The sequence below is a fragment of the Mus caroli genome, unplaced genomic scaffold (assembly GCF_978045245.1).
Source record: "Mus caroli unplaced genomic scaffold, Mus_caroli_1 scaffold_13, whole genome shotgun sequence".
In the NCBI taxonomy this organism is placed as follows: Eukaryota; Metazoa; Chordata; class Mammalia; order Rodentia; family Muridae; genus Mus; species Mus caroli.
The window spans coordinates 73493782-73518581 of record NW_028227268.1 but is presented as its reverse complement, the minus strand read 5'-3'; the positions used below and the strand labels follow the sequence as shown (position 1 = coordinate 73518581).

General features: G+C 44.7%; 1 protein-coding gene across 1 annotated transcript; it reads right to left on the bottom strand.

Moving 5' to 3' along the window:
- Nucleotides 1-18412: 18412 nt before the first annotated feature.
- On the bottom strand, nt 18413-20821 carry LOC147001539 (uncharacterized). Its single transcript, XM_085829329.1, has one exon. The coding sequence runs from the start codon at nt 20819-20821 to the stop codon at nt 18413-18415; it is 2409 nt and encodes an 802-aa protein (XP_085685455.1).
- Nucleotides 20822-24800: the final 3979 nt, after the last annotated feature.

Genomic DNA, 24800 nt, shown 5'->3' with positions numbered 1-24800 from the left:
AAGAAAGAAAGAAAGAAAGAAAGAAAGATTGATTGATATATTGTGATTTGCATATAAAGTTTTATGAATTAATTTTTACTTTATTCACAGATTATCAGACCTGGAGATTTTAAGACTCCATGAAAGAGGGTATAACTTGAAGTTCTTGGACTTAAAAAAAAAAAAAAAAAAAAAAAGCAATGATTGTTGGGACTAGTGCCCCCTTGTGGGAAGAAATAGAGTGTTGTTGCTAGCGACATGAAAGCCTAAATTGCGTTCTGAGCTGTAGATACTCCTAGAGCAGCTAAAGGAACTGAGAATGAGCAGACTCCGTCCTGCTTGGTCACAAGGTTTTTGCAGATCCCGTGCCTTGATTTTTATTTGCTAAGTCAGCTCTGGGTCCTGGAAGCTCTGCCTGTGCCCTAAATGCTCTGACAGAACTCAGTCGTGGGGCCTGTCCCTGGGATTTCGCTCACCATTGCAGATAACTTTTATACTAGATCCCAGGGAACTGTGGGAAGCTCCCAGCAACCCTGCTTATTAGAGCTGAGATAACAAGTTACTTCAAGTTTCTCTGAAGTTCCCTGGGAAAGATATGCCCCAAAGTGACCAATTAGTGTAGCGAAGTAGGTGTGTCTGGGGAGAAGAGATGGGGACCAGAGGAGCTGAAGTGGCTGAACTTTCTCTGAACTTTGATGAGTCCTTTCTGGTGTCTGACTGTTCTCTAACATTTCACTAATTCAAGTGAAGAAAGAATACGACTCTCCACACTGTTGGGAACCCAGGAAGGGCAGAATCCAAAACCACAGACAGTAGGCTTCCAGGGGAGACTAGCTGGCAGAGGGGTTTGCAGGCTTGGCTGTTTATATAATCTATAATAATAATATGGTAATGGTTCCTGGCTGAATCAACACATTATAATTAGGAAATATACAATGTAGGTCCTTGGCCTGCCTACCATCCATTCCCCAGTAAGCAACACTATAACACCGAAGAACCTTGTGTTAAAATTCAGTTTTATCTGAGTTAGACTCCTCGAAAGGTTTTAATGTAAGAATTACTTTTAAAATAAAGGCTACAGCTCTGTGTGGTTTTCCCCTAATATTCCATGTCCAATTAACCTTAAAGCACCCTGTTTTGATTGCTTTCCCCTCTAATTTAAGCTACGTTGTGATGCCACTACTGTGTCCATGATTGCTATCCTTCTGAAGGTTTGCAATTTCAACCAAATTTCTTAACACTTTATTAGTTCCTTGAAAATTTTGCACACTGTATTTTGATCCTCAATCTCATCCCAAAGCCACGCCCACCTTGCGTCCTCAAAATTTTTTTAATTCATTAAACCCTATTAGTGTTGCCTAAATATTCTTAGGTTGTGGTCATCCAGTGCAGTACGTTAGACCTACGAGGGGTGTGGTGTATGAACATGTGTGTGTATAGGTACACACCATGCACACACACAAACACTCACACACACACACACACACATACACACACATGGAGTCTTCCACCCCTGTGATCTCCTTCACCTTAAGGTCTATTTTCTGTATTCATGTGTTTTTTTTTTTTTTAGTTATAACACTGTTTGTTGGTGTTGAATTTTTTATTATTTACAGTTATTTGAGGGGGGGTGACATGCATGTATGGAATGGCACATATGCGGGGGTCAGAAGGTAACTTACAAGAGTGGGTTCTTTTCTTCTACCATGTGGGCCCCAGGGTTCCAATTCAGGTTGTCAAGTTTGGCAGAAAACACTTTAACCCAAACAAACTAACTAGTCAGCCAACGTTCATGTCTTTTTGTTTTGTTTTGTGGCCCACTGACCCTGTGTGACCAGGTATAGAATTATCCACTGAAGCCTGGTGGTGTCACTGTGGGATACACAGATGTTGTTTCCAAGAGGGTTAATAGATTTCATTAAAAATCTTAGTGCACCCACTAACAATAGGCAAAGAGGCACCTTGTTGATAGTGGTGTTATTAATTGATTAATTAATTAATTTATTACTTATTTCGTTTACATCCCACTCACTGCGTCCCTCCTAGTCACCTCCTCCCACAATTTCCCCCCTCCACTCCCTTCTCCTCTGAGAGGGTGTGGGCTCCTCTGGGTATCCTTTCCACCCTGGCACTTCAAGACTCTGAGAGGCTAGGCACTTCCTCTCCCACTGAGGCCAGACAAGGCAGCCCAACTAGAAGAACATATCCCACAACAGCTGTTGGGATAGCCCCCTATTCCAGTTGTTCAGGACCCACATGACGGTCAAGCTGCACATCTGCTACATATGATCGGGGAGGCCTAGGTCCAGTCTGTGTATGTTCTTTGGTTGTTGGTGGTAGTGTCAGAAGCAGATCAGATGGCAGCCCTTGGTTCATCCTAGCTTGTTGCTTGTTTGGTGGCCAGAGCAATTTTATGAATAGGACACACACAAATCAAATCAAATCAAATCAAATCAAATCAAATCAAATCAAATCAAATCCAGGCAGCATAGTTGGGAGGAGAAAGACTGACAAAGAACTGTGTTCTACCAAGCAGTGCAGGCACAGACCTGCCCCCTGCCCCACGTGTAGGCAGACCATAGATACAGAGCCCTGCCTACCATTACACAGTGAATCATGAAAGGAGGAAGACAGACCAGAGACTTGTAGCCAACCATACCACACACAGACCTGGTGTTTTGTGCAGGGCCTATAGATACTTGCTTACTGGAGGATGTCACCCTAGGCCCTGCCAGGTGCACTGCCAACCCGAAGCAGGAGCCACCATAATGTGTGAGTATAGGGTGATCAGATGGGAGAGAAAGAGAAGCAAAGCAGCTTGAATATTATGAAGAGAGATAGAACTAGAGACTCAAGGGTAGAGAGGAGTGGCCAGCCCTGCCACCTGCGGCCATGGTGAGGTCCCAGCCAGAGCTGCCACTGGGGGGGCATGTCTAGATCGGTGACTATGCAGCGGCAGGGGTCAGTGACTCATATTACTGCTAGAGAACCCAGCAAATGCCTGGTCAGGGCAGCTGCTGAGGACCACATGGATGTCCAGGGGCTGTGCAGAGCTGGCCCCACCCCTCACTGACTGCAGCAATCAGAAGAGCAGGCCCTAGCCCAGACAGCACAGTGGAGCTAGGGGGATGTGGGTGAGCTGGCCCTGATGCTCTTTTGCTGTGGGGTGAGACTGGTACAGAGGTAATGCCCCATCCCTTGCCACCTCTGGCAGTCAGGGAAGCTGCCCACCAGGTCATGAACACAGGCCCTGCGCCTCATCTAGACAGCTCAGTACAGCTGACTCTGGAGTTGTGAGCACAGGTGAGCTGACCCCAGCTCATAAGAGCAGGAGAGCTGACCCTGCCTCCTGCTAATGGCAGCATTGGGAGGCTTAGCCGGAGCAATGCTAGGGAACTTCCCCTGGTGGTGCAGATAAGGGAGACTGGGCACAATGACCAGCACATCTACCACCCAGCTCAGATCCAGGGCTCTGAGTTGTTCCACCCCAACATCTACATCATTTGTAAATGGTTGGGAATCAAGCAAGGGCCAGTCCTGCTGTTCCAAAGCTGCAGGATCTCCATGACACAGAGCAACAACAGGATAACTGGAAGGAGTCCGGGTGAGCATCCAGTATTGATGGTGTCAGAGAAGCCAAAGGTCTCGAACCAGACCAATGACTCATTGCAATGAACATTTGTAAGTGAAGATGTGTAAACAGAGGGAAATACTGTGGGACACACTGTGACGTATTACAGCTTCCACAATGAGATTTTTATTTGGGAGGGGAAAGGAGTTGCAAGGGCAAATCTCAGACGTGAGAGGATAGGAAGATGAGCAGGACTAGGATGTGTGCTGTGATGCAAAAAAAAAAAAAAAAAAAAATCAATAAAATGCCTTAAAAAACAAAATTTTAGTGTTAGTATTTGTATGGTTTATACTAAATTGAATCATGATATAGAAAGAATTTCATACCGAGGCCAGAACTTTAGCGGAGATGCAAGCAGGGATTGTGTTGAACCCGTGTATTAACATGGACAGTACAGCCATCTTGAAGCCTGGTGTCAGTGTGTACACTACGGCCATCTTACAGCACAAAGCCTTCCACATGAACAAAAGTTCTCTTCTGGTTTGCGTATGAAGCGGTTGCCTCAGCGGCGCTACTTTATTGCAGTACACAAGTCTACCTTCTCATTGTCTCCGGATCTCCACTTTTCCAGCACTATTTGGTTGAATCTATTTCTAAACATCTTATTCTTTTGAATGTTTTTGCACATGAAACCATTTTCTTAATCTTTTATAAGTTGTTCACCACTGTTAAATAAGCACACAACCAACTTCTTATGTGTTGGTCTTGTGTCTTGAAACTTTTCTGGGTTCGTTAGCTCCAGTTGTGAGGATTATTTAGGATTATTCAAATCCTATGGGATCATGCTACATGGTGATGGGCATCCTTTTTCTCTTCCTTTTTTATTTTGTATATGTTTAGATGTTCTTACTGGCTAGAGCTTTCAGTGTGGTTGCAATTCAGAGGTGACAGCAACCATTCTCTGTCCTGAAAAAAGACAGAAATGTTTGCTCTCTACCAATGGCGTCTGAGGTTGGTTGTAGATATCTTTTTCATTTTTTCTCTTTCCTTCTCTCTTTCTTTCTTTCTTTCTTTCTTTCTTTCTCTCTTTCTCTCTCTCTCTCTCTCTCTCTCTCTCTCTCTCTCTCTCTCTCTCTCTCTCTCTCTCTCTCTCTCTTTCTTTCTGCGGTTTGTGAGATGTCCATCATCGTGTTGGGGAATTTTTCTTTAATTCCTAGCTTTCTAAGTGTTTTGGGCAAGAAATTGTGTTGAATTCTTTTAAACGTATTTCCTCCATCCACCGGAATGACCACATGGGTTTTCCCCCTCTATTCTGTCACTCTGTTACTGCGTTGCTTTGATTTTTATATATTAAATAACACATGCATTCCTGGAATAGATGACATTTGACTGTGGTTTATAATCCTTTTAATGTGCTGTCAGATGCATTTTGCTATTATGTTGAGGATTCTTACATATGTTCATAAGAGACATTGGTCTATAATTTTTATGATGCATTGTCTTTAGTGTCAGGCAAATTACTTAGTATCACTTATTTCTTCTTTAAATAACTGGTGTTATTTGAACTCACTGGTACAGACATCTATACCTGCACAGTTGTTCATTAGGAGACTCTTCAATTGCTGGAACAATCTCTTCAGTTATTATATAATTTTCTGGCTTTTTATCTCTCACTGAACTAATTTTTGTATGTGTGCTCCTCTTCTGTGTTGTTATTTAATTCCCTTCAGAGAGAAATATTTTCAACCTTTCAGTGTAAAACTCTTTCACCTCCTTGACTAATATTATTCCTAAGTATTTTTTCTCTTTAATATTTTTACAAATATAAGTGGAGTTTTTTTAGTTTTGAATTTTTCCGTGTTAAAACAAAACTACTTGGTTTTGTGTGCTGATTTTATATTCTGGACCTTTGCTAAAATTGTCTATGAAGCAGAGAGTTTATTTTGTTAAGTTATGGTGTCTGTGTGTGTCTGTGTGTCTGTGTGTCTGTGTGTGTGTGCACGCACAATCTTTATGGTTTTATGCCTGTGAGAGCACACCACAAGCAACAAGAGGTAGTTTTATAAGCTCATTTAATACTGAGAGGCTACTTCCTTTTTTTGATTAACTACTCTGGCTAGGATTTCCAGTACTGTGACTCATGTTTTGAGAGAAGATGAAGAGGGAGTTTGCAGACAGAGTGAATGAAAATAATAGAAAAGGGCCTTTTTTACTTGACTTCCTAGGTGTTTCCAACACAGGCATTAAGCTTACCCAGTAATGCTTTAGATCCAGCAACAGCCAAACAGACTGGGCTTGCTTGAAGCACACAGGCTTGGTATGTGGCTCTTCCAGGGTGTCCAAGTTTGGTTCCCAGCACCCATGCTGGGTGGCTCACAACTTTCTGTAACTCCAGCTCCAAGAGATCCAATGCTTTCTGCTGGCCTCCATGTGGGTACTTGCCCACATGGCACAATACTCATACAGACAAATGAAAATAATGTTTAAAGAAGGAGAAAAGAAGCCAATCTGGAAGGGCTGCACGCTCTACAAGTCTAAATCTACCTCATTTTGCATGAACTATGAAGCCAGTAAAAAGATGAGTGGTTTCCAGGATGGAGTGGGGGTCTGGGGCTGGAGAGACAAATGAAGAGACATAGAACAATTAATATTTTGAAAATGATAAAATAGCCTAAAGCATGCCTAAACCATAGGTACGTGCCGTACAACTCTCATATACAATACAACTCTCTAATACACACTAATATATAAACGAACAACTTTGGTTGATAACCATACATCAATCAATACTGACTCCTTACTTGTAGTACATACCAGGGAAATTTGAGGTATTAACAATAGGATCTGAACAGGATAATAGCTCACTGGGAAGTACTAGGTAAACTTAGCATGTGCAAAGTCCTGGGTTCAAGTCTCAGCACCACTAGTGATAATGATTATGGTGATAAAAAGAAGGATGAGGAGGAGGAAGAGGAAGAAGAGGAGGAGGAGGAGGAAAAGAAGGAGGAGTACAAAGAACTTTAAGAGAGGGAGGGTTAGTAGATTCAGCTTTCCCATTATCTAAACTTCTAATAACAAAATAATATCATAACAAAGTATATTAATTTTTAAGTACCCCAATGGAGAACATGAAGGGTGGGCAAACAAAGTCTAGACAAAGTAGGGTAGGAAAATAATATTATAAAATATATATATATATAATATATAAAAGAAGTAACAGTAAATGTGGTTTTGTTTGCTTGCTAGCTTGTCACTATTGCGTTAAGCAAATGGTCACTGCCTGTGGTTGGACTTAAAGGCTTAGTTTACAGGATCCAGTTAGATGAAAAAGATGAATGGAGTTGGTAGGACAGATGTAAGCTGGAATCCTGATTCTGCCACTTACTAGGTATGTGGTCCTAACAAAGGCCCTGCTCCACTTAAGGAATAGGGCTGCTGAAGTAAACTTTGATTTCTACCACAGTAAAAGGAAGGGTTTCAAGTTTCAAGGAGAGAATGACGATTGAACATAAGGACCTTGAGGAACCTCCATTAGAATCAGGGAAGTGAAAATACAGAGTTACTTCAAATTGCATCAGACTACCTGGATGGCAAAAGCCAAAGTTGTATTTCTGTGCTCACAGGACTGGGAGGCAAAGGGTCATCCTTAAGTATTGGCTGCAACAACGGTAAACTCTTTTGGAACAGCTAGAGTGTTCTGGAAGGCAGTAAGACGAACCAGGTCATCTTAGAAATGTGGCTTCCAAAGGTTGGAAGCCATATTTTAAGTGTTTCTAGGCCAAAGTTAAGACTCAGTGTGAATCAAGAGACTGGTTACAGGTGGCTTTGGTGGCCCATACCTTTAATCCTAACACTTGGGAAACAGGGACTGATGGATCCCTATGAGATGGAGGCCAGCCTGGTCTATATAGTGAGATCCACAACTGCCAGAGATAAGTAGAGAGACCCTGTCTCAAAAGGAGAGGGGTGGGTGGAGATTGCTTAGAGGTAATCTGTGGAGAACCGTGCGTGCCACGAGCAATCGCCATTATAAGATGGCGCTGGCCTCCGCTGTGCCTAACTAGTAAACAAGCCTTGTACGCAGGTGCGAGAGTGAACTCACTCCTAGTCACTGCACATTCTCAGGGCGTAGTAATGGGGTGATGGGCGAGCAACGAATCAGGAGCTGTCACGCCACATCAGGTGCTGAAACGTCACGCTGCAGGCTATCTAAGCAGCGCCATTTTCCGGGTTCGGGGTCTTCCTGAGAAGTAAGCAATAAAGCTTTGCCGCAGAAGATTCCAGTTGTCCTGAGTGTGTTTCTGCCAGTGGGAACAAAAGCTCGGGATACTTTATACCATCACACCGGCGCAAGGGAGATCCTCCGTTTGCAGGGCAGAAGCAGAACTGCGGGACATTACAGCTCTGTAAGGTACATGCAGTCTTGAAATTTCTCCAGAGTTAGATGCCCTTTTGATTGTTTGCACAGTGATTGCACTTTCCCTTTCGGGTCCACCGCTGGAACTGCTGACTGGTTCCCAGTTACAGTCAGGCCTGGACAGCTCCTGGACAGCGACCAGTTTCAGTCACAGTCAGGACTGGACAGCGGCAGTATGGGAATTTGTCACTCTGTAGTAGTGGCATTACGGTCGGTCCTGAAGCAGTGTGGCCTAAAAATCGCCACAAAGACTATAGAGGGATTTGTCAGGGAGGTAGACTGTGTGGCACCATGGTATGCTTGCTCAGAGTCACTAACTGTCGCCTCTTGGGACAAACTGAAAGGAGATCTAGTTAGGGAACAGCAGAACGGCAAACTTAAAGCAGGGATCATGCCGTTGTGGAAATTGGTGAGATCGTGCTTAACAGACGAGGATTGTCAGCAAATGGTAGAGGCAGGGCAGAAGATTTTGGATGAAATTCAAGACAGTCTACCAGAGACAGAGTGGGGAGAGAGAGTAAAAGTAGAGAGGAAACAAAGTGCACTGAAGAAAATAGGCCTTTCCACGGGCCTTGAGCCCAAGGAAAAGAGATATAAAGGAAAGAATGCCTTGGGAGAGATTTAAAAAAGGGATGGAAAGGGAGAGAAGAAGAGAGATCGAGCTGGAAAGGCACATAAGGAAAGGAGCCTCTACCCGCCATTAGATGAGTTCAAGGCACTAGCTGTCAGTAGCTCAGAATCGGATAAGGAACTTAGCTCCTCTGAGGAAACAGACTTAGAGGAAGAAGCGGCGGGCTATGAGGGAGAAAGATACCAGCCAGATTACAAACTATAGAAAAGGCCTTACAAGATGCTCAATTACAACGCATTGACGAGTCAAAGTCATTTGAATTGTGCATATTAAAAACTGCACAGTTACCAACAGCAGTCTTATGGCAAAATGGACCCTTATTGTGGGTCCATCCTAATGCTTCCCCTGCAAAAATCATTGAGTGGTATCCTAATGCAGTTGCTCAACTTGCACTTAGGGGGATAAAAGCAGCTATTACTCATTTTGGGAAAGAACCTCATATGCTAATTGTGCCTTATACTTCTGCGCAAGTTCAAACCCTGGCAGCAACAACTAACGATTGGGCAGTCTTGGTTGCCTCTTATTCAGGACAAATTGATAATCATTATCCAAAACATCCAATTTTACAATTTGCCTTAAGCCAAGCTGTAGTGTTTCCAGTAATAACAGCCAAACACCCACTTCTGGATGGGGTAGTAGTGTATACAGATGGATCCAAATCTGGTATAGGTGCATATGTAGTAAATGGCCAAGTAACATCTAAACAATATAATGAGACATCACCCCAGGTTGTAGAGTGTTTGGTAGTTCTAGAAGTCCTTGAAACTTTTCCGGGACCACTCAATATTGTATCTGATTCCTTATATGTGGTCAATGCAGTTAATATGCTTGAAGTTGCTGGCTTAATTAGACCCTCTAGCAAGCTTGCTCACATTTTTCAGCAAATTCAGTCAGCCCTGTTACATAGAAGACATCTTGTGTATATTACTCATGTCAGGGCTCATTCTGGCCTTCCTGGCCCCATGTCTCATGGAAATGACTTGTCAGACAAAGCCACTAGAATCGTGGCTGCTGCTCTGTCCTCGCAGGCAGAGGCTGCAAGGGAGTTTCATAAACGCTTCCACATGACGGCTGAAACATTATGCCGCCATTTCACTTTAACTAGGAAGGAAGCTCGTGACATTGTCACCCAATGTCAAAACTGTTGTCAATTTCTGCCTACTCCTCATGTAGGGGTAAACCCCCGAGGCATCAGGCCATTACAGGTCTGGCAAATGGATGTCACTCATATTTCCTCCTTTGGAAGAAATCAATATTTACATGTTTCCATTGACACCTGCTTTAGTGTTATGTTTGCTACACCATTAACAGGTGAGAAAGCCTCTCATGTTATACAGCACTGTTTAGAAGCGTGGAGTGCTTGGGGCAAGCCTACAATTCTTAAAACTGATAATGGGCCAGCATATACCTCTACTAAATTTCAGCAATTTTGTCATCAAATGGATGTCACTCACTTGACTGGCCTTCCTTATAATCCTCAAGGACAAGGCATTGTGGAACGTGCCAATCGTACATTCAAGTCTTATCTTATAAAACAAAAAGGGGGAGTTGATGGGACTCTGCCCTCAGTGCCAAGAGTAGCTGTATCTATGGCACTCTTTACACTTAATTTTTTGAATCTTGATGAGCAAGGTCGCTCTGCAGCTGATTGACATAGCTCAGACCCTGATAGACCAAAAGAAATGGTCAAATGGAAGGATGTCTTAACTGGTCTGTGGAAAGGCCCAGATCCTATTTTGATAAGATCCAGGGGAGCTGTTTGTGTTTTTCCACAGAGTGAAGACAACCCATTTTGGCTGCCAGAACGACTCACCCGCAAGATAGTAATCAAGGATGGTGTGGAAGATGCCGACCTCCCGAGGACTTCTCCTGATCCTGACAATGCTGAACTTGTCTCAGGTTCCTAGTATGAGGGGCGAACAGAGATGGGCCATTCTCTTGACTTTCCCTAAACCAATGCCAGTTCACCATGATGCTATAGTTTTTCCAAAATTCTTTACTACTAATAAAACATTAGATTTACCATATCTACCCTATGATCCCACCCGAGCACCATTAGGAGAAAATCGCTCTTTATTAGAACAGGGTTCTTTATGTTTTCAAATTAATGGACCAGGAAAATGTATCAACCTCACAGCCCAAGCTTTGGGGAAGTTTAATGAGCACCGAAGAGGTTGGGTGAGCACAACCCAAGATACTTCCAATGCAGATATAACCTTTACAAATCAGACCTTCTGGCAGGAGGCAATTTGGGTTAATGGTACATTTCTACCACCTAACTTTTCAGACAAAGAACGTCCCCACCAACCAAAAATAGCCCCTCATTGTAGCTTGGAAGATGAAGGGCTGATACTGCCTTGGTCTGATTGTCAATCCTCCATCACTCGTTGGGCAGATCAGAGTAAAACCTTTTCCTTTTCTCCCAACATGATAGATGACCCAGAGAAGGAATTTGTTATGAAAAAGGGACTTTTATTACAGGACTTTAGAATGCATCCCTTTCACAAGTGGGTGCTTTGTGGAGTCAATGGCAGTTGTACAGAACTCAATCCTTTGATCTTTATCCAGGGAGGAGCAGTTGGAAAGGCTTCTTTTACTGGCATCTCAAGATTTGCTCAGTATTGGGGAATACATGCTGCCTCCCAGGACTCTTATGGATATACTAATACCAGTGTAGAGATCACTGGGTTCAATAAAACTTTGGTAAACCAGATTAATTATCCATCTACCCCAGTCTGTGTTTACCCCCCTTACTTGTTTATTCTTTCAAATGATTCATTTGAAGTCTGTTCCAATGATTCTTGTTGGATTTCTCAATGTTGGGATGTAACAAAGAACACCCGTGCCATGGTGGCACGGATCCCACGTTGGATCCCTGTTCTGGTGGAAACACCCTCCACCTTATCCTTGTTTCGACAAAAAAGAGATTTTGGCATTACTGCTGCCGTAATCATAGCAATTTCAGCCAGTGCAGCTGCTGCTACAGCTGCAGTGTACGCTATGGCTAGTACGGTTCAATCAGGCACAAAATTAAATCAGATTTCAGCAGATCTGGCTGATGCCATCACTGTCCAAAATTCTGCTAGTACCAAGTTAAAGGGAGGGCTGATGATTTTGAATCAGCGCCTTGACCTGGCAGAGGAACAGATAGGCATTCTATACCAGATGGCCCAGTTGGGTTGTGAAAGAAAACTGGAAGCTCTGTGTATTACCAGTGTCCAATATGAAAATTTTACTTATGCAGCTAATCTGTCTAGACAGCTTTCCTTGTATCTTTCAGGAAGTTGGTCCGAGGGATTTGATGAGACTTTTGAGGCCCTGAGGGTGGCAGTTTTAAAGATCAACTCAACACGAGTGAACCTGTCATTGACAGAGGGCCTCTCCTCCTGGATTTCATCTACATTTTCTTATTTTAAGGAATGGGTGGGGGTGGATTTATTTGGTGTTGCCACCTGCTGTGGACTTGTGTTCATGCTCTGGTTGGTTTGCAAGCTCAGAACCCAACAAACAAATGACAAGGTTGTGATAGCTCAAGCACTTGCTGCCATTGAGCAAGGGGCCTCCCCCGAAATCTGGCTATCTATGCTCAAAAATTAGTTGACATTGGTGGCTGGCCTCTTTTGTAGAGTTCGCCCTAGGTCATTTAGTAGTTACTGTCACATAGCACTGCGGTATCCAGGGACAGCAACTTTCCTCATGCACAGATCAACCTAAGACACGGGCCCGGTGGCGATAGGGTTACCCTATGACAGGAAAGACTGTGACATTGGAGGAATGACCTAAGACAGGAGCTACAGCGGATGGGCATAATTACACAGACCTAGTCCAGCCTCAATTTAATAAAATAAAAAGGGGAGATGTGGAGAGCCGTGACACGAGCAATTGCTGTGGAGAGCCGTGCGTGCCATTTATAAGATGGCGCTGGCCTCCGCTGTGCCTAACTAGTAAACAAGCCTTGTACGCAGGTGCGAGAGTGAACTCACTCCTAGTCACTGCACATTCTCAGGGGTAAGTAAGGGGGTGATGGGCGAGCAACGAGTCAGGAGCTGTCACGCCACATCAGGTGCTGAAACGTCACGCTGCAGGCTATCTAAGCAGCGCCATTTTCCGGGTTCGGGGTCTTCCTGAGAAGTAAGCAATAAAGCTTTGCCGCAGAAGATTCCGGTTGTCCTGAGTGTGTTTCTGCTGGCGGGAATAAAAGCTCGGGATAGTAATCTTTGTAACCAAACAAGTTAACTTTCTCTGTTCTTTCATTAATAAAAACGTATGAGCATCCACACTTTGTTTTTGTTTGTTTGTTTGTTTGTTTGTTTAAGTGTCAGGATTTAGCTTTACCTTGTCAGCTTTCCTGCTCAGGGGATCGCTGTGCTGGGAGCCTATAAGACTCATCCATCTGTCCCCTCGAGAGGACTGAGGCCCAGTGGGAAATTAGAGGTGGAAGGGACCTGGAGACAGTGGGAAGATGGAGGAAAATGGCAGAAGAGGCCGCAGGCAGATCTGGATAGCTATCAGCTGGGATGCTTCAGGCTCTACACAAATCTAGAGCTCAGTCAGCCTGGAGCTAAAAGTGCAGGGTGCACCACAACAGAGATCTGTCCATGGTAGCACTCAACCCCAGAAGCTTCCCTCCTGGCTCAGGACACAGGAACAGGAGCAACCAGGGAACATCTGAGTGGAAGCAAGGGCCAGAGATGGCTGGCCAGCTTCTTGTTGCTCTTATTTGAAACCCTAGGGGAGGAGACTGGCTTCTTCTGTCCCTTCTGATAGAGCCTACCTGGCACAGACCATATCCACTAAAGGCCCAGGCTGCATCCCTAGGGGTCCTTTCTTCTTCACAGGTGAGGCCAAGGGTCCTGCCCAGAAAATCATCTAAAACACTTAGAGATGCTGATCCCACCTGTCCCGGTAGGAAGACTCCTACCAACCCCTTAAACAGACTGTGCATGGCCATATAGGTTCTGCTCAGAATTTAAAATCAAGCTGCAGGCAAGAAAAGTGACTGCTAACCCTAAATTCCCACCTCTGGAAAATGCTTAGTGAATCTGTCAAACCTGTGTGGAACGCAGCAGTTGGATTCAAGAAATTGGAGCAGCAGCCTGGAGAGGTGCAACCATAGGATGGTGACCCCAGAGTGCAGCGCTCTTTGTGGTCACAGTTCAGTGGCTTCGACAATGATCTTAACAGTAGATGTGGGAAGGAGTAGATATGTGTTGTGACAACAGAGGGGGGCGGGGATATTTATTGTGTTTTTTGGTTGGTTGGTTGGTTGGTCTTTCAAGACAGTTTCTCTGTGTAGCCCTGGCTATCCTGGGACTCGCTCATTAGACCAGATTAGCCTGGAACTGATCTGCCAGCCTCTACCTCTCTGCTGGAACTAAAGGCACACACCACCATCACCTGTTTGTTTTCATTTGCTTTGGTTTTTGTTTTCCCCTTTAATTGGAACAGGAAGTGATGATACATGCCTTCAATCTCAGCACTCTGGAGGCTAAACAGGCAGCTATCTGTGAGATCAAGACCAGCCTTGTCAGGCCTGGTGGACCATACCTTTAGTCCCAGCAACTGTGTATATCAACCACTCCAGGACAGGCCTCATGTTCACGAGTAGTCAACCAACACATGATGGTCTCAACAGGTTGGAGTGTGTGCTTTCATTTGTTAGAATTTGGTGATTGCAGTTTGTTTTGGGTTTTTTTTGGGGGGGGGCATGGTCTTATTGTTTTCTTGGTTTTGGGGGTGTTGTTTTTTTGTTTTTTGAGAAAGAACTTAATTTGGGGGCTAGGGAAGAGGAAGGGCATTTAGGACAACAACAAATTGTTTTAGCAATAAGAACTATAATAAAAGGCCAGCCTGATCTATATAGCAAGTTCCAGGCCAGCCAGAGCTGTTAACAGTGAGACTCTCCAACTGTGTGGCAAGCTCTCCCATCCAGGTGTTCACCATTGCTACAGTTTGGCTGAGTGTGTCCTCCAAGTCTACATTTGTTAGAAGTTAGTTACACGCTGTGCTAATAGTGAGGTATTAAGGCCTTATGTAGTAGGAGACTGTTAGATCATAGGTGTGTGCTTCTGGGGGAATGAGGTTCTTTCTTTCAAAGGTAGCTATAAAAGAGCCAGGGTGGCCTCCTCCTATCTTCTTCAATCATAGCCAGATCTTATGGAAGCATTTTCTCAACTGAGGTTCCCTCCTTTAGCATGATTCTAGTTTGTGTGTCAAGTCAAGAGACTAGCCAGCACATAGTTTATTTCATTGAGTGAAGGCAAAGTTACCAACGAGTAGTGCTTCATTGCCTGAACGTCTACAAATCAAGGTTCAGAAGAGCTATGCTTCTGCTGAGGGTGTCTTCTCCAGCTTCTAGAGACCTCATTAGTTGACTCTTGGCTCTCGGCAACTTCACAGCCATTATGTATTGCTTCCATCACTACAACTCTCCAACTCTGACCTTGACATTGTTGCTTCTCTCTTTCATTAAGTAGGATCCTTGTCACTTCATTGGCCCCATCTAGACAACCTGAAACTATGTACTAACAGTATCAGTTATTTCCCCATCTCCCCAGTTTTGTAGCATATTACCAATATTAGCCATGATTTTGCTTATGTGGGTGACCTATGTGAACATTGTCTGGATCAAATGGAGTTGTCCTATACTCAAAGAAATACATTTAAGTTATCAAGAAAGGGATCTCATGTATATGTGTCCCGAGCTATCGTTCTCACCGGCAAGAACACACTCGGACAACCGGAATCTTCTGCAGCAAAAGCTTTATTGCTTCTTCAAGAGGGAAGACCCAGACCCCGGAAAATGGCATTGCTTATATAGCCCTCAGCCATGGCGTTTCAGCACCTGATGTGGCGTGTCAGCTCCTGACTTATTGCTCGCCCATCACCCCATTACTACGCTCTGAGATGGGCAGTGACTAGGCGTGAGTTCACTCTTGCACCTGCGTACAAGGCTTGTTTACTAGTTAGGCACAGAGGAGGCCAGCGCCATCTTATAATGGCGATTGCTCAAGGCATGGCTCTCCACATATATGTGCCTAATAAAAAACACCTGCCAAACCATAACCTTGTGTGGAGCCAAGAAACCTTACAGAGGAAATAATTCTACAACGATATATGGTCCACACCAAACCTTGTCTGTTTAGTTTAACCTTGGGCCAGTTGGGGCCACTGTTGTTATTGATACTTGTAGCCAAAAGGTATTGTTTTAAAATAAATTACAGGCCAGGCATGGTGGTGCACACCTTTAATCTCAGCACTCAGGAGGCAGAGACAGGCTGATCTCTGGGTTCAAGGCCAGCCTGGTCTACAGATTGAGTTCCAGAACAGTCAGGACCACACAGAGAAACCCTTTCTCAAATAAATAAATAAATAAATAAATAAATAAATAAATAAATAAAAATTATACAATCCTCTTTGTCTTCACCTCCTTGAAGATATGCAAAGATTACCATGATACACACGTTCCTTCTGCAATGTCCATTCCTGGGTAAATTTACTAATCCTTGGGAAGTCTGTTATTTAAGTTGATATCTGGGGGTTGAGAAGAATTCTAAACTGAGACATAAAATCTCTATTTATCAACCATATAAATATTTCACATTTAAAAATCACAGAATGCCTGGCGGTACATGCCTTTTATCCTAGCACTCTGAGAGATAAGTAGGTGGATCTCTGAGTTCGAAGCCAGAATGGTCTACAGAGTGAGTTCCAGGATTGCCAGGGCTACACAGAGAAATCCTGTTTCAAACGAACAAAAACAAACAAATCAAAGAAGTGTAAAAAGCAAAAGATGTTAAAAAAAAAAGCAATATGGAAAAATGCACTAGGGGATAATGAATTTGTAATTCATCTGGAATTGCCGACCTGAATACATAGGAATCAGAGATGAGAGACCATGATGCCACTCAAAGGAAAATCATCTTGCTCTGGACACAGAGATTGTTGCTTTGGTGGCTAGAGACAAGAGTGTACGGTGCTTAGTTTTACTTGTCAACTTAACAGAGCCAGTATCATCTGGGAAGAGGCTCTCAGTTTGTCTGGACCTGGTTGACTTTAGGCATGTCTGTGGGGAATTATCTTGATTGCTTTAAGATGGGAGGACTTGTCCACTACAGGTGGCGCCACTCACTCCCTGGGTTTGGGTCTTGTGCTTTCTAAGGGTAGGCACGGAGCTGAACACAAGCAAGCACGTAGGCACTTATTCTCTCTGCTCTAAACTGGAAAAGTGACCATCTGCTTCAAGTTCCTACTTTGATTTTCCTGCAGTGGTGGACTATAACCTGGACTTGTATCACAAATAAACCCTGACTTCCTTAACTTGTTTTTTGTCAGAGTATTTTATCACAGCAGAAGAAGTAGAAATGAGACAGGTTGGTTCCAAGGAAGAGAGGGTAACTTTCACCAAGGCTCTAAATAGAAATGGGTACCACTGCAGTGTCCCAAGGACTAAAGGGTCAAAGAATATCCTGAGTCAGATTCCTCAGCAACAAATGACCATCCTCAGGATAGATATGGGATGTTGGGAAGACTTCTTAGGCTTCTGGGGTGGGGGTGGGGGTTGTCACAGCTGTGACCAACAAAAGGGACATAATATTAAGAGATTATATGTATCTCACACTATTATAAATCAGAAACTGCAACAAGCATGCTGGGTAACAATTTTATTTAAGTATCAAAATGACTCTAACATAGAATGTGATATTATACTAAATTTATAGAGTACAAAAACTGGATGCTCAGAATTGAAGACCAGTGTTAAGTGCTCAGTGACATGTGGCTATGCACAGGTCATTTAATGACCCCAGGTCTTGGTACCTGTAAAAGACACAAATAAGAGTATGTGAAGAGAAATAAAGGGAGGTTAATAACTACAAAGTGTTTGATATCATAGAGGCCATATGAAGATTAATCTAGACTAGCAGTCCTCAATCTGTGGGTCACGAACCCTTTGGGGACCAAATGACCCTTTCACAGGTGTCACCTAAGACCATTGAAAGTATCAGATATTTACATTACAATTCATAACAGTAGCAAAACTATAGTTACAAAGTAGCATTGAAAGAACACAAGGAGAACTGTGCTAAAAGGTGGTGGCATTAGGAAAGTTGAGAACCACTGATCTAGACCATCTTGGTTTGTGTATGTCTGTTTCATGGGGACAGATAACTCATTTTTTTTACATCAAGCAGTTGTGTGTGTATGTGTTTGTGTGTGTGTGTGTGTGTGCATTTATTTTGCCCAAATAAGCACCGGATGAGGCAGAAGTAGCATCTCCATCAGCAGTAGCCACCCTGATTGACACCTAGAGGAAAATCAACCTGAAGCTCCCCTTTATGTTCCAGGATCCACGGGGTTAGACCAACATACACCAATCACTCAACTTTGCCTTACTGTAGCATGAAGTGGGTGAGATTAGAATACTGTCTCTCTGGGTAGAGTTATCAAGCTTAGTGGATCTACCACATTTTCCATAGGCCACATGAGTTTCTTGGGTTGACCAAAGAGCAAAGCTAGAGTAAATTACTTGCAAAGACCAAGCAGGCAGGTACTTGGGGGACATAAATCTGTTTCTTTATATTCGGACAAAGCAAAGTGAGATTTAGGGGGAACCAAGAAAAATGGCCCCCAGAGGCAGCCAATGGAGCATATTATGAGAACCAGGCTTAGGGATCTTAATCTTCCTACTTCTCTCTTCCCTCTGAATGAGTGATGGGACGAAGGGAAAGGTGCTGAAGAAGGTTCCTGCAGCAGACACAGCAGAAAACAGGAAAGCTGTGTGGTATTGCTGTCTACACAGCCTTCCACTTACCCTTCAAGGTCCAGTTTCCTTCTCTAGGCCACAGTTGTGTACAGTGATATGAAACCATTGTTTTGGGGGTTGGGGCAGAACACCTCGACTATGGGGTGGTAGCAACAGAGGGATCTTACATTTCAGAGGCCTTGGAATATCAGGTTTGGGGAAGCCATTCCATGGGTCTCCTTGCTGAACTTGAGGAGCATTTGTGACACTGTATGACACCCATTTGTGCTCTGCTTCACTGGGTCTCTTTTTCTTTCTTTCTGGACTACCTGAAGATCTAAGTTTATAGCTTTTTTGCTTGCGTTTCTTGGGAAGCACCTGCAACTGGGATAAAGCCCAACCTGGTTGTGGCACAGCATATGCAGGAGCACCTTTGGCAGCATCTCGAATAGCACATGCACCAACACCTTTCAGAGCACCTTCCATAGCCGGTGCAGCAGCACCCCTGGAAGCACCTTGGGTAGCAGGTGCTGCAGCACCACTTAAAACCCTTCGGATGGCACGTGCAGCAGCACCTCTTGAAGCACCTTGGGTAGCATGTGCAATAGTGGCTCTCAGAGGATCTTGGGTGGCATGTGCAGCCATTTCTTTCAAAGCACATGCAGCAGCAGTTCTCAAAGAACCTCGGGTAACATGTGCTGCAGTGCCTCTTAAAACAGCTCGAGGAGCGTGTGCATCTGTACCTGCAGCAGGTCCTGAAGCATCACCTGGGTCAGCCCACGCAGCAGCCCCTGAGGTAACAGCACCTGGAGCAGCACTTGTAGCAGCACCTAATGTAACAGATGCAGCAGCGCCTGGGGCAACACCTGGGAGGGCAAGTGCAGCAACACCAAAAGCAGCACCTTGAGTAATGCCTGCAGCAGTGCCTGAAGCAGCATTGGGAACAGCACCTCCGGTATCACGTGCAGCAGCACCTGGAGCAACACCTGCAGCATTACTAGAAGCAGCTCCTGGGGCAGCACCCACTGTGGCAGCCCCTGAAGTATCACCTGTGGCAGCATCTGCAGCAGTGCCTGGAGCAGCACGTGGGACAGCACCTCGGGTATCACTCGCAGCAGCACCTGGGACACCAGCAGCATTACTAGAAGCAGCTCCTGGGTCTTCACCCCTTGTGGCAGCCCCTGAAGCGTCACCTGTGGCAGCACGTGCAGCAGCACCAGAAGCAGCGGCTGGAGCAACACCTGCAGCAGTGCCTGGAGCAGTTCCTGGGACAGCACCTCCGGTATCAGGAGCAGCAGCACCTGGGGCAACACCTGCAGCAATACTAGAAGCAGCTCTTGAGGCAGCACCTGTGGTAGCACACCCCACATCCCCCATGGCAGCCCCTGAAGCATCACCTGGGGCTGCACATGCAGCATCACCTGTGGCAGCACCTGGAGCAGCACCTGAGACAGCACCTCGTGTAGCACCTGCAGCAGAGTCTTTGAAAACACCTTGGGCTCCTGAAGGAGCACCAGGTGCAGCCCTTCCGGGTGCATCCACACAAATTTTCTCTGGTGGCCACTGTGCTAGAGAGGAACTGTAAGAGCTGGCAATGGCATTTCGTTTGTATGAGCTCTTGAAGGCAATCTGGTTTTCCTTAATCCAGCTCTTTGCTGAGTTCTTGAAAAGGATAAGTTTACCCAGAGGACCTGGCTTGGGTATAAACGAAGAGAGCACACCATTGATAAACAAACGTGTAAAAGCCGAGGAGGCACTCACACTGAGATCAGAGTCCTTTCCCTGATCATAAGGCTTCTCTGTGACCGGGGAGCCTTCCTCCTGATTGGCAAATTCTTCTCCACCTTCTCCCACGGTAGGGAGATCTTTCTTTTCCTTGATTTGAACTTGACTGCTCTCCTGGAGAGCACTAATCTGTGTCTCCTTCCTAGATTGACTCACGATTTGGCCAGTAAGAAAAGACCATATAATCGGGACCAGCTGTCCCAGAACAAAACGGAGTGTGGCTCTGGCCATACTAGAGAACATATTCAGGATCACCGAGCTTCGGGACATCCTGGGCCTAGACAGCACTGACTCGTGCTGGCTACCTAAAAATGTAGAGGAAAACTCCTCCACAGGATATTGCTGCGTGTGAACGACCACAACGCGCTCAGGGTGCTGAGGATGGGCTAAAGCTGCATCATCTTCAAAAGGCCGACTATCAGCCGAGTTCAGACACCCATTTGTTGAATTAACCCGGAGAGACCGGGAAACACAGTGGACCGGTGGTGAGGGCCTCTTCTGCAAGTTCCTAGTGGACACAGTTGGGAGCGGAGGGCGAGGCGGAGGGCGAGGCGGAGGAGGGCGAGGCGGAGGGCGAGGCGGAGGGTGAGGTTGAGTGCGAAGCAGAGGGTGAGGAGGAGGGCGAGGCAGAGGGCGAGGCAGAGGGCGAGGCAGAGGGCGAGGCAGAGGGCGAGCCCGGCTCAGGTATCCACCCATCCGGACAGCTCTGCACTACTGGAGACTTCAAATAGTCAATGGCTCAGAGATGCTTTCCCTAGCCTTGAAGAAACCCACACAATAAGGCTCGCTCTGTGAGGTGTATCGCCTATGACGGGCAGTGGAAGGTATGAGCGAAGAATGGGCACGAGAGCAACAACCACGCGGGGGAAGGGCACACACCAGGACCTTCTAGGATGAACAGCTCTCTTGTCTAAAAGCCAGGAGACAGCCCCGCCCCACTGTTGGAGCCGTTCAACACTGAGGTCCCCTAGCTAAAGAACTATGGGGCTAAGGGACTCTGAGCTCAGCAACATGCCCTGGAGGCCGCAGCATACTTTCTCCGAAATAGTGGAACGCCTGCTCAGAAGCAGAGCTCACCTGCGCCATCCAGACCTGGAGTGAGATAGCAAGGCTGGAGCGAGCTCTAGGTATCTAGTAGAAGTGGGCGGATACAGGAGTCTAAGTGGACACTGCCACACTCTCCCGTTAATCAACAGCCAGAAGATTGTACTTCATGAAATGTTCAAAAAGAGTTCTATCATTTTAAAAGTTCAAGGCTAAACAACTTCTACATCAAAATCTGGTTGTTCCAAAGAACATACATGATCTAGACCTAGGCCTCCCCACAACCCCCGCCCATGTGTAGCAGATATGCAGCTTGGTCTTCATGTGGGTCCCAAAGAACTGGAGCGGGGACTATCCCAAAAGCTGTTGCCTGTTTGTGGGATATGGTCTTCTAGCTGGGCTGCCTTGTCTGGCCTTAGAGGGAGTCATAGAAAATTGATGTGCCGGAGGGTGGGGGAGAATTGTGGGAGGGGATGGCTGGGAGGGGGCAGTGATCAGGATGTAAAATGAATAAGTAAATAAAAAATAAAATAATTCTTTTAATTTTTAAAAAATATTTGGTTATTGACAAATACCCTAGCTTAGATGAATCTTTAAAAAAAAAAAGCATTGTGCTAGGTCAATGAACCACATCCACAAAGGTATGTGCTTCCCTCATGACGCCATATATATGGCATTTTTGGAAAGATGAGTTCTCAGGGATGGAGAATAAATCAGTGGTTCCCAGGAGTTAGAGCTGGAGGGAGGATTGAAATATGACATAGAGGAATGGGGGGGGGGGGGCAGAGATCATCGTATATGCTGATCACAGCAGCTGGTACAGCCACCTACAACATTTGACAATATTTACGATACATCACATAGACCTTTACCATAGATAACTTTAAAAGTTAGTATCTTAACTTTTATTAACAATGACTTGATAACAATCACTTAGAACCAGTATTTTTTCTTTTTAAAAAGGAAACAGTTTCTTTCTCTTATGTAGCTCTGTCTGTCCTGAAATGCACTATCTATATATAAAACCAGTCTGGCCTCCCACTCCCAGGGATTCACCTGCCTCTGCCTCCTCAGTGCTGAGATTAAAGGTGTGCACCACCAATATGACTAAACAAAAATACTTTTTGTTTGTTTCTCAAGACGGGGTTTCTCTGTCTGTTTGCCCTGGCTGTCCTGGAACTTACTCTGTAGACCAGGCTGCCCTTGTACTCAGAGATCTGCCTGCCTCTACCTTCCAAGTGCTAAGATCACAGGCACGTGCCACCACTGCCTGGCTAAAAGTCCTTTTTAAAGGCATTATTCTTCATTTGGACCTAGAAGGTAACCAAGGCAGGATGAATGAAGGCAGGATGAAGGAAGGAAGGCCTGACATCTACCTGTAGTTTGCATACCCCATTTACTTTGGCTCAGTCACCCACTAACTCTACACATAAGCTCGTTCATATCTCCAGGAATGTCTTTCTGAAGGGCCAAGGTCGAAAATGGCTGACCAACCTCATCTCTCTTCATGGCTGGAGGCAAAAAAAAGATAAGAATCAAATTATCTTCCTACCCCAAAAAGATAGGAACTAAGTTATCTTCCTACCTGCTTTTACAATGTCCTGCTCCAGACACCCAAAAGTCACTGTCCTAAACCTTCATTCCCCTTGGATTCCAAGAATGGTGCACACACACACACACACACACACACACACACACACACACTGAATCACCCTATTTTGTACACTTGATGCTTAAAGATGCTATTTAATCTATATGGCCCATACAGATAATACTGAAAAGTAAGACACACTATCATCTAACAGATGGCAGACAATCACCCTATCATGAGATCAACATCAGGCAGAAGCAGTCATCTCATAACAAGCTACTTCTTTTGGATTCTTCAGAACGCCTTGCAGAAAGAGACCTGAGATCATGAAGAGCCAGACAGCGAGCGCTCTGACCAGGGCATACCTCACTCACTGCTTCAACTCTTCCTCTGTTTAAACCTGAAACTCCTGTCACTGCCCAGAGTCTATTTTTCCTAGTGTGCCACATGGATTAAATCATTCTCTGCTTTTCATTGTCTCTTGCCTCCCTAACACATTTAAATGGACTGCCCAGGACTGGAGAGATGGCTCAGAGATGGGATCAGATGCCCTCTTCAGGTATGTCTGAAGAGAGCAACAGTGTACTCACATGCACACAAAATTAATTAATAAATAAATAAATAAATAAACAAACAAACTGCCCAGCCTAATCCCTTGAGACTCCCTGAGTCAGGATATTAGCTCTAAAACCTTACTAACAGTTTTATCATTTCTCCATCATAATGAGCAAAACTGATATAATTCAGGCTGTGGTCTAGTCCAGTTAGTCCAACAATGGCTGTCTCCCCACGGAGTTGTTTAGTCCACGAAGCTGGATGTCTTCAGTATATGTCGAAATCTCAGAGAAGTTGTCTCTAATGCCCATGAGGGAAGGCTCAGCAGCAAGATCTGTGAACTTGTGTGTGGCCTCATTAGGCCAGGTGGACAAAAGTGAAAGCCTTTTTCTTCCACTAGCTTTATATAGGCCGCCATGATAAGGTGTGACCCAGATGTAAGGTCTAACTTCCTACCTCAAATGATCCAGTTGATACCTAGATTAGATTGGTGTTGTGTCCCATTGACCTTAATCACAGGACTTTATAACACCAAGACACTCCCTAAAAGACTCCTCCTTTATTCCAGACATCATCAACTTTATCACCATTATGGAAAGGCAACCCACTTTTCCTTGGGTAATTCAGTTCAATCGCTCCTCCTAACACTGTTATTCCTTTCTTAGCTGGTAGCCAGCGAAGTGATATTTACTGAATCCCCAGGAAAGAGTGCTCCCCTACCCAGAACTACAATTTTAAGAAGAACATAAGATCACAGGAACAGGAAGCAAAAAATTTCCTATTGGAACTATATATATATATATATATATATATATATATATATATATATATATATAATATTTTAATTTAAATATATTTTATCATATTCTTCCCCTCCCCCAAATTTATCCAGATCCTCTCCTCCTCCTTACCCACCCAATTTTAAGTGCTTTCTCAAAAAAAAACCAAAAATCTAATACAATAACAAAATACCCAAAACTTAGAAAAATACCCCTCTCTCTCTCTCTCTCTCTCTCTCTGTCTCTCTCTCTCTCTCTCTGCCTGAAACTTATAAACTCTCAGTTACTTCTCCAGCACCCCTCCCCATACTGCCACACTCCTTGGCATGATGATAATAAAACTGACCCACTGAAACCAAAGGTGTTTTTCTATAAGTTTCTTTGCTCCTCACAGCAAGAGAACAGTAACTAATTCGCTATTTAAGGTTTAGCTAACCCTAGATAGACTGGCTCTCCAGGGGCTAGCCCAAGCCTAGAGAGAGTAAGCAACTCACTCAAGAGAAAATGCGTGGACTCTACCTTTAGCACCAGGGGAGGAAATAAAAGCATAAATATAAACCAACTGATCCTACAGCCACCTCCCTCACCTATCAGGCCCTCTTCCCTAGACCACTATTCCCCTGATTTCAGCACTTTGACACCAGCTATCAGACAAGTGGGGATAGCCTAGTCCCCAAGAGTCTACCTACAATCATTCAAACTGGCC

Excerpts from the sequence above, each read along its gene's own strand:
- LOC147001539 (XM_085829329.1), bottom strand. The coding sequence starts at position 20,821 with ATGGGTGGATACCTGAGCCGGGCTCGCCCTCTGCCTCGCCCTCTGCCT.